The sequence below is a fragment of the Cyprinus carpio genome, chromosome A10 (genome assembly GCF_018340385.1).
Source record: "Cyprinus carpio isolate SPL01 chromosome A10, ASM1834038v1, whole genome shotgun sequence".
NCBI classification, from domain to species: Eukaryota; Metazoa; Chordata; class Actinopteri; order Cypriniformes; family Cyprinidae; genus Cyprinus; species Cyprinus carpio.
Genome location: NC_056581.1, coordinates 12,973,800 through 12,990,179, shown reverse-complemented (window position 1 = coordinate 12,990,179; position 16,380 = coordinate 12,973,800). Strand labels below are relative to the sequence as shown.

The 16,380-nt window shown below is 37.0% G+C and overlaps 2 protein-coding genes and 1 pseudogene across 2 annotated transcripts; 1 reads left to right on the top strand and 2 right to left on the bottom strand.

Moving 5' to 3' along the window:
- Positions 1-312: 312 nt before the first annotated feature.
- Positions 313-5,872, bottom strand: LOC109088177. Its single transcript, XM_042765256.1, is given in 14 exon segments — positions 313-1,890; positions 2,056-2,191; positions 2,310-2,394; positions 2,511-2,616; positions 2,707-2,762; positions 2,867-2,969; positions 3,066-3,146; positions 3,543-3,581; positions 3,584-3,676; positions 3,783-3,946; positions 4,191-4,480; positions 5,148-5,244; positions 5,365-5,453; positions 5,547-5,872. Coding segments are annotated over 14 exon segments (2,910 nt in total). The 5' UTR covers positions 5,679-5,872; the 3' UTR covers positions 313-451.
- Positions 5,873-6,598: 726 nt separating this feature from the next.
- LOC122134115 (malate dehydrogenase, mitochondrial-like) lies at positions 6,599-10,702 on the bottom strand. Its single transcript, XM_042765255.1, has 9 exons — positions 10,540-10,702; positions 8,889-9,057; positions 8,518-8,601; positions 8,175-8,284; positions 7,926-8,051; positions 7,666-7,743; positions 7,305-7,404; positions 7,062-7,213; positions 6,599-6,902 (listed from the first exon to the last, which is right to left on the bottom strand). The coding sequence occupies exons 1-9, from the start codon at positions 10,600-10,602 to the stop codon at positions 6,771-6,773; spliced, it is 1,014 nt and encodes a 337-aa protein (XP_042621189.1). The 5' UTR covers positions 10,603-10,702; the 3' UTR covers positions 6,599-6,770.
- A 789-nt stretch (positions 10,703-11,491) lies between these two features.
- On the top strand, positions 11,492-15,546 carry LOC122146456 (annotated as a pseudogene).
- Positions 15,547-16,380: the final 834 nt, after the last annotated feature.

Genomic DNA, 16,380 nt, shown 5'->3' with positions numbered 1-16,380 from the left:
GCTTGAGATATTCAAAATAAATAAAACAATTTAACTGACAATAAAGTAATTTTAAGTACTCAATATTTTGTTTATAGAGCCTTAAGCAAGAGCTTGTATTTGGGTAGAAATTATAATTTAAATATTGACCAAACTGGTGTTTTCTACCCACTCATGATACAAGACAAAATCCAGTTTGCTAAACCTGCAAACAAAATTTGTCCCAGATCCTCATATATACGTAAAAATTAAATAAACTGACCTCCTATAAAAAAACAACAACAGAAAAGTGAACTATTAAAACAGATTTTATTAAGAACAAAGAAAATTTGTGACAGCTCACAAACATAAAAAAATAAAATAAAAGCATTGTTCCATAAATAATAATTAAATGATTACACAAACCAGTTTCAGATCACAGTCATTGGGAACTGATATATATTTAATCAATAAAAATGAAAGAACTAAACTTTTAAAGTGGCAACGGGTTCCAAGCAGACATTCGCACCTCATGCGAGGGCCAGCGGGGAGAGTCTCTGTAGTGCCTCCTTGCAGTCGGACGCCTGAACTGAAAGGCTGGAGGGGACAGATCGCAACTTTTACTTGAGTCATCTTCAGAAATCACACCATCAAGTGATAAAGCAGCAAAAGGTGGAAACCCAAATGGAGGACTGGCATTCAGCCATGAGGGGGTTTCCTTGTCACTTTCATTCAGAGAGACTTGATCCGTTTTGAAGTCTTCGGCTGAGCTTGTGTCTTTGAAGAGATTCAATGGCACCATCTGCTGGAAGAACATTGGATCGTCTTGCTCATGACCACCAATGTGGCACTTCTGATCCAAGAGTTTATGAAGATCAAGTTCCTCGACATCCTGCTCTGTTTGCCTGCAGAGAAACTGATTTTCAGTTTTGTCTGTTGTGGGCAAAACTGGATCCGCATCCACATCATTTGTCAGCTGAACATTAGGGGAAATTTGTGACATCTTGCAAACCTCTTGATGATTAAAATCAGTAATCAGCTCATGATCGACCGACTCCACACCTGAATCAGGGCTAGTGTCACGTATACCTATGAAAGCCTGATTTGCTGGTGGAGATCCCACAGGGCTCTGCTCTGGTGGTCTCTCTGACACTCCCTCGTGACTGATAGAGCGACCGAACCGTCGAGCACCGTCCCGAAGACGTGTGGGTCCCCTTTGAAGGGATTCCTGTGGTTTTTCCAGAAACTGAGGTGCTGTCCGTGATGTCCGAAGAAGCAAGGTCAAAGCACTAAAGCCCCTAAGTCGCTCAGCCACGGACAGACGCAGATGGGGTCTTTTAAAACCAAGAGTTGAATCTGCCATCTTGTCTTGCTTATAATTCTTTAATGTTTTAACTTTGGCTTCTTGCACTTCTTTGACACCCACCTTCTTCTCCATGGTTACATTTCCCTGCTCATTTGAAAGGGTCAGACTTGCAAACATTGGCCAGACCCTGTTATCCATCTCAGTTTCAGCTCTACCAACTTCCTTTTCCAACTCCGGCATCTCTTCAGTACATGACTCCAGCGTCACCTCAGGTAGGCTTATGGATCTACGAGGACGAGATCGGTTCTTAGAGCGATTCTTCACTTTTTTAGACTCTTTACGTGGCTGCTCTTCTGGCTGCTTCACCTCTGGCTCATTCTCTACTTCTGTGCTTGCATTTATCGGAGACCCTTTGTTTTGCATGACAGATTGTATTACCTTGCATTCTCCTAACTGCTCAAAGTTTTCATTTTCAAGCACGGTCCAACATTCATCATCACAGGGTTCCTCACTTTCCTGTCGTTGAATGCAAGATACTTCAGATCCCATGTTCAGACAGTCATTAGGGCTTTCTACAAAACTGCAATTGAGAAGATCAGGGTCATCGCACACCTCTTTTCCAACAACTGCAAGATAAAAAAAAGAGAAGAGAACACGGAAAGCTTTATATTATGTACTAAGATGTCAATAATAATTAAAATACTGGATCTTTTATTCTGCTGTAATTCTCAAATTTGAAATGTGTTCACGTAGATTCAACCAATCATTCTAATAAAAAGACTGATCCAAACCTCCTCCTGGTCCATCAATGAGGATAAGTGGTATCTTTACATCAGCATTTGTAAGTTGTAAGCCACTTTTACAGTCAGGCTGTTCTTGGTGTTCTTCACAGTTTTCAGATTCTTTGTGTGTTGGTGTCTCTGAAAGCTAAAAATATTAAACCAGGTTAGCAAAAGGAAATAAACAACACTTAAAATAAAAGTTACAAAATATTAAAAACACAGGCAAAAAAGAAAGCAATCGGTTAAAAAAAAAAATAACATACATGGTTACTGCTGTTGCCACTGGACACAGCAAAAAATCGGAGAGATCTTTTTCTCTGACGCACATTTTCTTCTTGTGCTGGAGCCCTGAAAACCCCAAAACACACGTATAAGCCTGATATGCTACTTTTTGTAAATTAGAATTCATCCCCAAATTGTTTGGTTATTTTAGTACAGTGTAGAGTGCAATTGTGATATAGTACTTAAGTGATTTCCGCTGTTCTCTAATGTGGTTTCTCTTCTTGGATATGGGAATGGGATCTTCTTTACCACACTTCTCTTCCAGGGGACTATGACTGCTTACAGATTCTAAGAGATTTTTGTGAAGCAACTTTGTTGTGTTAATATTCTGCATTAATCAGGTGATGAGCTGGTAAATACACGCATTAACAGACTGACCTTGTGGCTGGGTGATGGTTGTCGGTGTGTCCTCTCTTAGGTCATGCAGAGATCGCCTGAACAATAATAAACACATAATACTTCCTCTGCAAGTAGTCTACTCTATAAAGTCATTTGAAACCAGACAATATTAATAGTTATCAGGTAAATCACAAATGACCTTTTCCTTGCAGATCCTTCAAGTTCAGGAAGTGATTCCTCAGCGGCTTTGCGTTTGACTGTAACTGGTGATTGAGGGATGGGGCTTTTTGAGAGAGGAGTCACTGCAGAGATGAAAAAAAAAAAAAAAAGTATTTTTTTGATAAAGAAATATTAATTAATATGAAGGCACTTCCCATGCGAAAATATTTGTGGCTCACCGGGCGTGACATCTAAGACTATTGGAGGTCCAGTGGGAGTACGACATGGCTTCAATTTGGAAAAAGCATCTACAAATATTTCTGAAATAATATTTTGAAGTCTTATAAATATAAACACACACACACACAAATATGTATTATATATTGAGCGCAAAAGTTCAGGGTTGGTAAAACTGATTTGATCAGAAATACAGTAATGTATTATATAATAACAATTAATATAATTATAAATATATATATTTTTAAATGTAATATGTTTGTCATTTCCCTTCAGAAATCATTCTAATATGCTGATTTAGTGCTCAATAACCATTTTCATATTATCAAATGTAGAAAACTTAATATTTTTGTGTAAACTGTAACAGATTCCTTTTTTTGTAATTATATGAATTATTTGTTTGTTTAATATGTTTGTTAAAATCATGGGTTATAATAAATGATGATACCACATATTTATATTCATAATCACAATCTCACCACCAACACTTCGCCTCCGTTGTCTCCTAAAATTTGTGTTGTCATTTTGCTAAACATAGCGCCACCTGCAGGAGAGGGCGTCTCGGCTCCTCCTGTTGTTTTTGATGCCTCCAGTATACATGATGGAACAACACCTGATAGACAAAGTTCATGAACAAGTTCAGTTTACACAAAATAAATGATGCTAAAACCAGCAAAGGGCCAGTCAACCAATTGTTCATTCTAATCTCATATCTTTACCAATACGATCTGCATGAAGAATAAGTGATTTGATCACTGATGTCTGCTGGTCTAAATGTTTCTCAGTATCCAGACTTAGTTTGGAAGGTGGTGGTGGACACTGAAGCAGGTTAGGAGCAATAACAACAGCCAGGCTGGTAGCATGCATTCTGTTTTCACTGCATCTGATCAAAGACATGAACATGAGGAAAAACAGGACTAAACAATCATAATGAGCTTGTCCATTGTCTGCATGTCTATGTAAAGCATTTGTTGGATGCTCTCAATTACCACAGACAATCATTTTGAATACACCGTAAAGATTACAGAAAAATAAGAGAATATTCCTTTAACATGCACAGATTCAAGGAGTATAAAAGACTCAAAAAAGTAAGCTGCATATTTTCAAATTGCAATCAAATGTGAAACCTCTCTGCAACTTGGCGCAGAAAGGTGCAGAGGTATCTGAGTGCACGTGCGTGGGATGAAGGAAACAGAGCTGTTATGAGAAGAGTTGTTCTGTTTCTCGCTCCCTCCTGGTCATGTGTCATCTCAAGCCCCTGGGCCTGAATCATAGGGATCTGCAGGTCTGAAGGGATGAGAGGAGACGGCAGCTCACGCAGGAACTGCTTGATGACCTCTGGGTCATCGTCATAGGGCTGCAGAAAGGCTGAATGCGAGGGATGGAAGGACTGGCTTTGCCCTGCTTCCAGATCTGCCTATGAAATAGAAGCATTTGGCTGTTTTCCATTTTAATATACATTTTAAAATGTAATTTATTTTAAGCAAACCATTGCTCCAGTCTTCAGTGTCACATGATCCTTCAGAAATCATTCTAATATGCTGATTTGGTGATCAATTACAATTAATATTGATGCTCAGTTAATTCTTACTATTATCAATATTAAAAATAGTTTTTGCTGCTTAAGATTTTTGTGAAAAACATGATATATTTTTTCAGGATTCTTCGATCAACAGAACAGCATTCATTTGAAATAGAAATCTGTAATGTTTCTTATAAACATTTAGATCTTTTTACTGTCACTTTTGATCAATTTAATGCACCCTTGCTGAACAAAAAAACATTAATTTCTATATACAAAACATATTCACAATATTCCTGTTTTAACTGTCATTTTGATCAAATAAATACAGCCTGGGTAAGCATATGAAACTTGAAAAAAGAAAAAAAAAAACTTTTGACCAACAGGTTATAACTAGTGGAACTAAAAAAAAGTGCACATGTAAATGTAAAGGTCAAAACATGAACCTGAATAAAAAGGTGGTCATCCATTAAAACAATAATTCACTGTATATATTTAACATGAAATACTAAAAAGACATGTCATTGTGCTCTTGTGACATGAGAGATTTGAAGGAATTTACCCTTAGAGCTCGAATTCGACTTAGTGATCCAGTCTTCCTGAAAAGACCCTCTGTATGCAGGTGTTGTGACAGATACCCACAGGCCTCCACCAAAAACCTGAAAACCAGCACATCAGACGCATACAAAACCAACCACTATCAGGATTCACTCGTGAAACTCTACTTTATTTTTGATTATTTAAATTTCTTAACAAGCGAGATAAGTTATCAAACATACTGAGGTACTGTACCGCCCATCTCAGACAGTTCATGTTGTGGGAGCAAGTGCAGGTCACGTCCAAAAGCAAAGCTTTGTGACGCGCTCTCCTTAAAAACAAATTCAATGTGTCAATGATACTAGATATTTAAGCAAAAAATAAATGCCCGTCGTTTCAATTAGAATCATACGTTTTTTTTTACCTTACTAAAAGTTTGTTCACAGTTTGAATATCCATTTAGAAAGTTCTTCCAGTTTTTCACGCGGATACCGACAGCTTTGAGCGCGTGAATGATAGCCACCACGCGCAAACGCTCTTCTGTTAAACCAGCCATTACTTGACGGTCTGTATACCGAAAAATCTTTCTGTCCAAATTCGGAATGTTTTGTTAATTTGATAATTAATTTACTGGCACAGTAAAGTCATGGAAACGGTAACTTTGGCTAATTAGTACGGCGGTGGATGTGGAGACGATGTTTTCGTACGAACCACCTGTACTGATTGGTGGCAGGCAGGACGTTTCCGCACGTATGCAAATGAGCAAACCTTATGCAAATAAGCCAACGTGAGACAAGAATTTAGAAGCGTATTTCTTCAGCTTTGACAATTTTTTGAATTCATCCAAAAAAAAAAAATTTCTTACTACTATTTATGACAGTATAATTGAGGGTAATTTGGGATGATGAGACCTACACTATTGCAATTTTTAAAACGAGCAATAAACTGGATAATTATATATATATATAATAAACTGCATATCTCTAGTCATATTTTTGTTTAATTTCTTCGAATGTTGGAAAATGTGAAATAACATTAAAAACACAAAATCGGATATTTATATATTTCAGATGTTTTTAAAATATTAGTTTTATAGTTATGATTTAAAATGTTTCATGCATGCATCACCCCATTCTCAAATGACACAACTAAGGGGTAGATTTGCAACCATCATATATAGTTATTTTATGAATAAAAAAAGTACAAATAGCTAATTTAATATTCCTTGCAAGTGTTACTTAAATAATTCAAAATCACTGATCATTTAAATAAGGATCTTTTTTGGAAAAAAACAAACAAACAAAACAACAATGACAGGATTACTTGGAGCCATTTCTGTTTGTCAAATTAATTCACATCAATTTATGAGTCACTCAAATTTCATCTGATTATCAACAACAACAAAATGCAAGTCAATAAAAGGATCTCATAGCAAAATAGCTATATTTTGAATTGAGTGAACTGAAATGCAAAGAGTTGGTAAACAGAGCCTTTTATTGATGGGTAGATTTGACCGTTTTAATCAGTACAGAGACTGTCTGCATATTTGAACATGATGAAAATACATTTTTAGGAACCCTTGTTGACATACAATGACTCAGCTTTATAAATAAATGACATTTCACAGGTAGTGGGCCACAAGCACAGATCACTTCATGTTTGCAACAAAATCTTCTCCTTTCTTGATGGAGCCCTTCAGTTCATCCATGGCTTCAGCTACCAGCTTCTCCTCAAATGCAGAGATTTTGCCAAGACCAAGGTTCTTTTCAATGCCGTTTTTCTGAGAAAAGGAGGAAAAATTTCTAAATAAATCTTCATAAAACAAACAAACAAATAAACATAAAGCCTATTCTACTTTACCAGGTTATCCTTCTTACTTTGACCTTGTATGATCTAAAAACAACGAAGTAACTTCTAAAGAAGGTCTAGCTAGACTTACCCCGAGGAGGAGAGGTGTAGAGAAGTATTTGCATTCTGTCTCCTCAGATCTCACAAATGCACATTCAACAACACCCTCTTTTCCATTCATGGCATCAAGAAGGGAGAATGTGAACCTGGCTCCAGCATAGGCCATGGACAGAGTGGCAGAGCCTATGGACAGAGACATATTCATATTTTAGATCTTAAGCATCTGCACAACTAAAATGCCAGCGACACAAATGAACCAAACTTTAGTTCTCACCTGCACCAGCTTTAGCTTTCACAACCTCAGTTCCTGCTTCCTGGATCCGGCCTGTCAAAGCAGACAGCTGATCTGTAGGGAACTCAACCTTGGGAGTGCACTGTAAACAACACAAAATAAAATAAGAATCTTTATCATTTTACCAAATAGCCTAAAAAAATCTGTTCAAAAGCAATCACATCCAGTCAGAAGTTATTTGATGTTTATAGTACTGGATTTTGGACCAATGAGATTCAATTGTGGGTGGGGTTATGCAGTGCAATGCCAATGAACTAAAAAACAAGCAACCCACAAAATATCCTGCCAAAAACTTATGTTTATTGTTCATATGTTTATTGAATAAATTAGGTTTTTTTCTTACCTGTGAAATGAGAGGAATGATGGTCTTTCCTGCATGACCTCCAACAACGGGCACGTTGACTCTGGCGGGATCAAGGCCCTGGAAATATTGCAGTAAAGGTGAAAATTTTTGATTAAAAAAAAATAAAAATAACCTTTATTGCAGTAAAGGTGACAATGAACAGACTTAGTAAATATGTTTTCTGGTGATGGCATTAAATAAATAAATCTGCACTTAAATTTAAACCCGTCTTCCATTAGTATTGAATTTATAGAACTCACTTTGAGCTCAGCAACAAAAGCGTTTGCTCTGACAATATCGAGTGTTGTGACACCAAAGACTCTGTTTGGGTTGTAGACGCCATGTTTCTTCATCACCTCTGATGTGATTGGGATAGTGGAGTTCACCTGAAATTACAAAATGAAAGTTTAATGTGAAACAGATGTATAGTGCTATAAACCCCTTGTCACCTTTGAGCAGGTATTAAGTGATATCTCAGCAATGTAAGCCTCCTGAGATCTTATACTTACTGGGTTTGAAATGATGCAGATCATGGCCTGAGGGCAGTGACGGGCACAAGCATCAGCTAATGTGGCCACGATGGTGGCATTGGTGTTAAACAGATCATCACGGGTCATACCTAGAAAAATATACAATATTAAGAAATTGTGGTGTGTTTCTATAAATTTCTAATTCATAATTAAGCCCATTTTACATCACCAAGCCAATCAACATTTTTTGTTGAATATCCTGTTTCACATATGCACACAAAAAATGGGTTACAAATGCCATTCCATGCTGACTTTAGATCCAATGAAAAATAATAAAAAATAAAGGTAAAAAAATATATATATATATTATATATATACCCACCAGGCTTCCTTGGGACACCAGCAGGGATGACAACAACTTCACAGCCTTTCAGTGCAGCACCCAGCTGATCTGCTCCCATGTAGCCTGCAAGGCAAGACAGTGAACACTATAGCAGACCTGTTTAGGGTGCTTTCACACTAGCACTTTTGGTGCACATCTGGGTTCGATTGACGTCAGAGTTCGGTACGTTTGTATGACGTGAACGCTCATGATGTGTTACATGGGTGAATCTTTCATAAGAGGTTATAATCATAAATAAGATGCATTTAGAATAGGCATAGGGTGGATTTTCATTGTATGCCAACTTTAAAAAGTAGCAAATTTGATTTCTCTGCAACTAATAAAAACTCAAAAATTAACCATCTCTGTACCTGTGACGGTGGCTCTGGTCTCAATGTGACTGAGGTCAGCAGCTACTCCAGGAGTGTGGGCAATATCGTAAAGTGAAAGCTCGCTCACCAAATGGCTGTTCTTCAGCAGGAGAGACAGGGGCTGCCCGATGCCACCTGAGGCACCCAAAACAGCTACTTTTGCATTGTGCTGCAAGGAGAAAAAAATTGCAATGTGTCACAATATATGCTGATCCACCTTACTCTTATCATTAAAGTGCCCTTTGATTCCATAGGCCAATAAATTTACTGCTTTGAATTGTTGCATTTTATACATTAATCATAATCTGGTTGTAAAAAAAAAAAGATTAAATTAAAAAATGGAACAACCACTGAATGCAAATGTTAAAAATGATTGTATGTGTGTGTTTCTATGCATTTACACATGTAGGTAGCACAACCATATTTTGTTTAACTTGACCTTGGGACCTTTTCAGTCTGGAAAAATGCCAGCGGGAATTTTACTACCACTCATGCCCAGAAGAAGGAGGGTTTAAACCAAGTGATTAAGGACTCTGTAAAAAGTTTTAGACAGTACAAAGAAGGCTGTATTGGCATATGAATGTAATGTTTAGAGCAAGCAAACAAACTGGTTTTATTCAAATGGCAGTTGAACTGCATGCATTGCATTGTGTCAAAAAAGAACGGCAAAGACTTTTATAACAAAGAATCTTTTATATGCCACAGACTCCCAAATATGATCATCCTCACGAGAAGGAAATTGTCATGTATAAAGATCCAATCTGTACTGTGAAAATGTTATATTATTAATGTGTAAAATATTATTTGCAAAATATTACATTGCATTTGTTACATTCTACTCACTAAAGTACTCTATTGTTGGATGTATTGTTTATTCATATAAAGAAAATATTTTACTAGTTATTCATTAATAAAATGTTTTATATTTTTCTTATGTTTATTTTCACATTTTACCGTTTTAAATTTTTCCAATGGTACCCAGATCTCAGTTTGAAAACCCCTGCTGCATAGAAATTAAAGTATAAGACTTCTAAAGCACAAAACATATCAGATGGCACATCTGACAATATCTCTGTAGCACTTGCCTTTTTCCCATGGCCTTGCTTTTCACAAAACAAAAGCTACATTAAGCCTGATCTCTCATTACAGATCAAGACCACTACACAACAGTGAGCCAAGCAGCTGATCACAGTCATGACCTTTCAAAGGTGGACGTGAGTCAAAGTGATACCACCTCTAACTGGGACGATCCTACACAGGCAGATAAACGAGCTGGCTAGGTGGACTGAAAACCTTCTCATGCCAGATAGCAGGATTTCAATAGATTCATGGGGAATCCTGAATGATCCTCGCAACTTCCATAAAAACGAATACCATATGACTAAGACAGGACTTATGTTTAAAACGCCTACACTGTCAATTTGCTGGCTAAATATCAAGCAAGTTAACTTCTCGGTTAACTAGATGTAAGTTAACTTAACTTAGTATCAATTATACTATTGTAGTCTATGGCTTAGAAACACGAATGAGTAAAGGAAAAATGTAGATTAGGTAGGCTATTAATCTCAGTTTGTTAACGTCATCGCACATTCACACAAACCATGGAGGCTAATGTTAGCGCACTCGCATGTTCACAAATATGAGGTTTTACCTGGGAGGAGGTGGACAGGCTCCGGAAGAGGGTGGCGGTAGGTCTAGCGATGCGGGAGAACATGGTGGCTCGATTTCTGTATATAGCTTGCTGTTTTAAAATTAATATTTGATATAGAGCCCCTCCTGACTGTGACTCCAACGTCCTCTACAAGACAACCGGACGAGAACGAGCCTACGGCGCAGCCAAGCTTTGTTGACGCTACGAGCGGCCGGCCTTCTCTGATTGGTGTAGCAGTGTGTATGTAGTACTATGATTGTACAGAATATTTGTCAGTCACATTCAAAGGGGCGGGGTTTATGGTCGCCTAATCTTTCAATGGTTGTTTACATTCTTGCGGTCGATTGGTCGGATTGGGCGAAACGTCATTGAAACTTTTCTTTGAATTTTTTTTATTACTGTTTAGGAGAGTAGTATACATTTTATTTTTTAACAAATACTCTTTTAATGTATTTTTTTTAATAGTACAATATTAACCGCAATCAAGACTTCAGATTTAGTGCTGAATTTGTTTAACCTTCCGGGAGCATGATTCTAAAGTTACCCTGACCTGAACATTATAACTTTGAGATTAAAATAGGTCTCTTCCTGTAATTCTCAAGGCATTGGACAAAGTTTTTGTGTATTTACCGTCTTTATACAGTCTATGGTATTTACACATACCATGTAGTATACCGCATGTATACTGTGCAGAGTATTACTAAGTTTGAAATATAATAACGTTACAACGTTTTTGCATGCCTGCATCAACAGACTGCCGAAAGTCAAAACAACAACAACAACAACAACAACACTGAATTCTGCATACATGTTTTACATACAATTTTAATTACTGTATGTATTATACACACACTGTGTAGTACAATAGTATAGAATTCCATCCCGAACATACCGCCCCTTTTCCTCTCGTGCTCCCTCCGAACTGACCAATCATTTTCCACGCTCTCTGACAGCTGACCAATCAGAGAAGGTCTTGCCTTCTGCTGCGAGCTTTATATTTCCGGGGCTGCTTCAGGAATGTAAACTATTCAACATGGAGACAGTTGATAAGCTGGAGGCGATGGTAAGCTGTTTTTCCCCCTTTCTCTCTTTTTAATGTTTTCAATTGTAAACCGACCGTTTGCGTCTAACTATAAACAACACAGGGCCTTACGACAGACAACATAATGTAGAAGAAACACGAAGAATTACGTGTTCTGTGTAACGTATGCCTCTGACTTCCCTGAGGTTGGAGGGGGAGAAAATCACGAAAAACATGTAACGTTAGCTGGATGGCTAACCAGTGCCGCTGCTAATGTCTTTAATCGTTTTATATTTACAGCGAAAAATTAGCCGTAATATGATTAATTACTATAATGTGCATATTTTGAATCGAAACTATGGCATTTCATTCCGAAAAAGTGTTAATTTTTGCTGCTGTGTGAAGCGCTGATCGGCGGCGAGGGAGCTGCGGGTGCATGAGGGCCTTGTGCGTGTGTCCGCGAGACCGCGCGCTGCATCCCATCCCCAACTTGCTCCTTATACCTTATTCCAAAAAGATATTTAAAATATGCGATTGTGAACACTATGGGTTTATATACACATCAAGTCATTGTAGCAATTGTTATTTAACTGATAACAATTTATATAAAAGGTGTCCATTGCTTTCTGGAAGACGCACAGACCTCTTCGTAGAAGTTTAGCTTTTGTAGACTCTGATAAATTGTATGGCTGCATCAATCTCATGAAAACTCTATGGCATTTTGTTTAAGCAAAACTATAATAACATGCATTAATATTTTGTTTATCATGAGTTCCAGTATCATTAGGAAGTGGAGACAACAGGGGGCGCAGTGGTTGCTCTTTGTAGCGAACTAATATTAGTAACTTTACCTAACTGCCAGTGTCAGAATCGCCATATAATAATATTACTAATAATTCTAAATTCATACATATGTTATTTTGAGTGAGTAAAAATGATGGCTGTTACCTATTAAATTAAATAATGTAAAAAAAGCTATAAATGACCAAAATGCCATAATACTCGCTTTTTTAAATGGTTGCCTTTATTAGGAACCATCTACATGTATGCATCTCAGCAGTATTATGTTGTAATGTTTATGTGACAACTGTGTTTTTTTTCCCCAGGCGTTTTGTTGACATTATTTACATGCAAATGGACCGGCCTGAATGTGTACCGTCTGTCCAGTGCCCCTTTTATATTGTACTACTGATAACCCAGTTATTATAGCAGTGCAATGTTAAAAGGGCATTGGCCAGGGATTTTTCTCAAAGGTAGGGTCAACAGCGTGGCCAGCCACATCAAGTGCTGTGAACAGGTGCTCTGACTTCATTGCACTACTGTATTGGACAGCTAGCAGTGCAATAGTATTGTCAAAGCATCTGAGAGCAGCTTTGCACAATGTTTGAAGTTTTCAAAGAGGTGCACCGTCTCATTTGGCATATTGTTTGTTTTCTCTGTTTTACAGGTCATAATGTCTAATCCTAATTCTTGGGACCCTATCAGTATTGCCTCTGCTGTCCACTGTGTTCAGAGTAGTGCAATATTGCTAATAGGGTTTCAGGTTTTAGGTTGTACCATCATTCAGATGGGCCACTAAATGCCGAAGCATACAAACAGCAATAAACTCCTGAACTAAATCCTCTGAATGCTGAAGAATTATGATGTTTAGATCTGTGTCCTTGTAGTTCCAGAAAGCAGAAGCTGATATAGAATATGTGGAAAAGCGGGCGGCTGAATTCGACTTCATGGCCAATGCGCGAGAAGCGGGCACAGTTGAGGTACATTTGTATTAATTTGTTAATTTTAAATACTAAGTGAGTCTGTCTTTCTAAATCTGTGGTTGTGTATTTCAGGGAAACCCTGTTCAGTTGCTGGAGAACTTGTCGGCGATCAAAGCGCGGCATGCGGCCCTGTGCGCACAGGTGGAGGAGATCGCGGTGGAACAGAAACGATCCATGGACTCAATACGAGCTCACCTGGACACCACAGTGCTGATGGTTCAACAGCTGCAGAACACAGCAGATGTGCAAGGGTATTCGTTCAGTTGTGGCAAACAACAGCCCATATCTAACAAACCAAAGGGGTCCATGTCCATCTTACTACACCACAGGCCATACACAATTATTTTACCATGGGGTTAAGGGGTGGTCTTTGGAAAAAGAAGTAGTTTCATGAGGTTTTTTGGGTTTGGACTATGATGTGAGCTAATGGGAAATCTTGTTTTCAAGGTTCCACCACTGACAGAAGAAGAACAAGAAGCTCGAGAGATGTTCTCTGCTCATCCGTTGCTGCGTAGCGTTAAATGTAGAGGTTAGATGTTTTGTAATGCTTTTTATTACCATAATTACACAACTACACTACCGTTCAAAAGTTGGAGTTGGTAAGATTTTTTTTCTTTAAGTTTCTTATGTATACCAAGGCCTTATTTATTTGTTCAGATACAACATAGATATTATTACAATTTAAAATAACTGTTTTCTAATTTAATAAATTATGAAATAGAATTTATTCCTGAATTTTCAGCATCATTACTTTTCAGTGTCACACGATCCTTCAGAAACTCATTTAATATGTTGATTTGTTTATCAATTTTGAAAAATTATCCTGCTAAATATTTTTGTGGAAACGATATTTTTTTTTTTCTCCAGAATTATTTGAATTATTATTTTTTTTTTTTTATGGTCAATTTTCTAATATTATAAATGTCTCGACTGTCACTTTTGATCAATTTAATGCACCCTTATTTAATAAGTGTTAATTTCTAAAAAAATAAAAAAAAATAATTACTGACCCTAATTTTTAAAAACAGCAGTGCATGGTACCTGTTAAAATGTAGTTATTTGTGAAGTTTTTGAGGCAGAAGCTACTTTGAGTTAGTAAATGTTTGTTTCTTTAGGCCGTGCCTACAGAAGAACCTCAAACTCAAGCACAGTCTGAATGTAAGGACAGAAGAAGACTATCAACATTAAGCAATTGTAACATTGGCACAATCAAGAATTATATTGTTTTTTTTTTTCCTCTCTTGCAGCACAGAATGTGCGTGAAGAGGTGTCTGAGGGGACATTTGAGACTGTCCCGCGGAGTGTACGTGGTAACTTGAAACTGAATGACCTCAACACGTTCTATAAGCAGTTATCCGAGTACTTCTCAGATAAGAACAGGTTTGTCTGGTCATATTTGTGCAAAAACATCACCTTTAACGCTGAGTCCTAACATGATTGATAATGCACTGTAACTTAAGACAACTACATGGTTTTACTTGTACAAAGAAAAGTGTTTTTTAATACATTTTATCTAAATATTTTCATTCTTGTCTCTTCAGGGGGCCAATAAGCACCCAGAGGATGAAGAAGCTGAACATGAAAGTCAGTGATTCAGCACTGAAGACCTTACAGCACCTTAAACTCATTGAGCTGGATAAAAAAGGACTTGTGTCATTGCTGGCAAAAGACTGAGAAACGGGGACAAATTAGATGCACAAACCCCACCAAAACGTGTAAATCCTCCAGTTCCTTCCACCTGTGTGCTAAAAGTAAAACCCTTCTTACACTTTGATTGGATCAGATGTTTAGAACAGGAATGACAGTGGACTTGAAAACATTTAAAAAAAAAAAAAAAAAAAAAAAAACATTGCTTCCGTGAGAGTTCAGTATATCCATTAATCAGGATTGCATACATTTAAAAGAAAATAATCTTCTCATTCTTTTTAAGGACTAAACTTATTTTTTTCCTGTTATTTTTTATATCCTATTTCCTCTGCATAATGTTATGCAGCCATTATTAAATTATATCATGACCTGCTGTGGCATCATTAGATTTGTATAATTAAGAAACTGTACAGCATAAGAGTTTATATTTTTTTTGTAAAGGAAAACAGGTGTTTGTCATTTCAGATCTCAGTGAAGCAGAGGAGAACGTATTTCAAAGTAAGATTCAGTGTATTCACTTTTTTTAGGTTACTGTTGTAATTACTTTGAGTATGCAATAAAATATATTTTTATATATATGCGTCCTTTATTAAAAGCTACTGAATACAACAAGTCACTGGCAATACATTGCTGTAGCAACACACATCAGAACCCCAAATGGAAGATTTAAAAAACATATAAATGGATTACACCTATTATTAAGGTCAAATAGTAACATCAAAGCTCAGATTTTTAATGTACCTAACGAACAAGTTCAAAGGTTAAGTTTTTATTTGGAACATTTTCTTTCATTAAACAGTGAATTCAACATAAAGGAACACAAACCACATGCCTTCATCTAAAATGGTAACGATTCAGATGCAAGACATCAGGATCGGCTCGTCTTTAACAGTGCAGATTGACTCTGAAACTGTCTGCTCAAGAACTCTATTAAAAAAATAATGAAATGACAAAAATAAAATTGTGGAGCATTTTCAACCAGGAAAGCCAGCAGGATTTTTAAACTATTTTTTAATTAGTAACTTATCTGTAAAAGGTTTAATTTCTGTTGTTAATATCTATACTGCTAATATAAGCAATAGGATATACACTACACTGTTTTCACTGAAGGTCAAATGCATTTTATTCTAGGCTTTCTGTGGCACCTGTCAAGACTGATCAGCTGCCTCAATCTTCTCTCCCAGCTCGTTTTTACATTCTACAGAAAGAAAACCAATTGGCTTCATCCAGTTAAAACACTTAATTGGGCTTTTAAGCTTGTATACTAACCCTTGAAAGGCGGCAAAGAAAAAGACTTTCCACATACCTGCTGTCCTCTATGTAGTCCCTTTCTGGACAGACCCAAGTCCTCTCTCACATCCCCCTCTCCTTTATGTCAGATGAGACACACTAGACCAAATACAGATTAAT

Excerpts from the sequence above, each read along its gene's own strand:
- LOC122134115 (XM_042765255.1), bottom strand. The coding sequence starts at position 10,602 with ATGTTCTCCCGCATCGCTAGACCTACCGCCACCCTCTTCCGGAGCCTG. Across the intron at positions 7,405-7,665 it reads TCATTCCTCTCATTTCACAG|TGCACTCCCAAGGTTGAGTT; the intron begins GTAAGAAAAAAA and ends TGTTGTTTACAG. Across the intron at positions 6,903-7,061 it reads CTACACCTCTCCTCCTCGGG|AAAAACGGCATTGAAAAGAA; the intron begins GTAAGTCTAGCT and ends TCCTTTTCTCAG.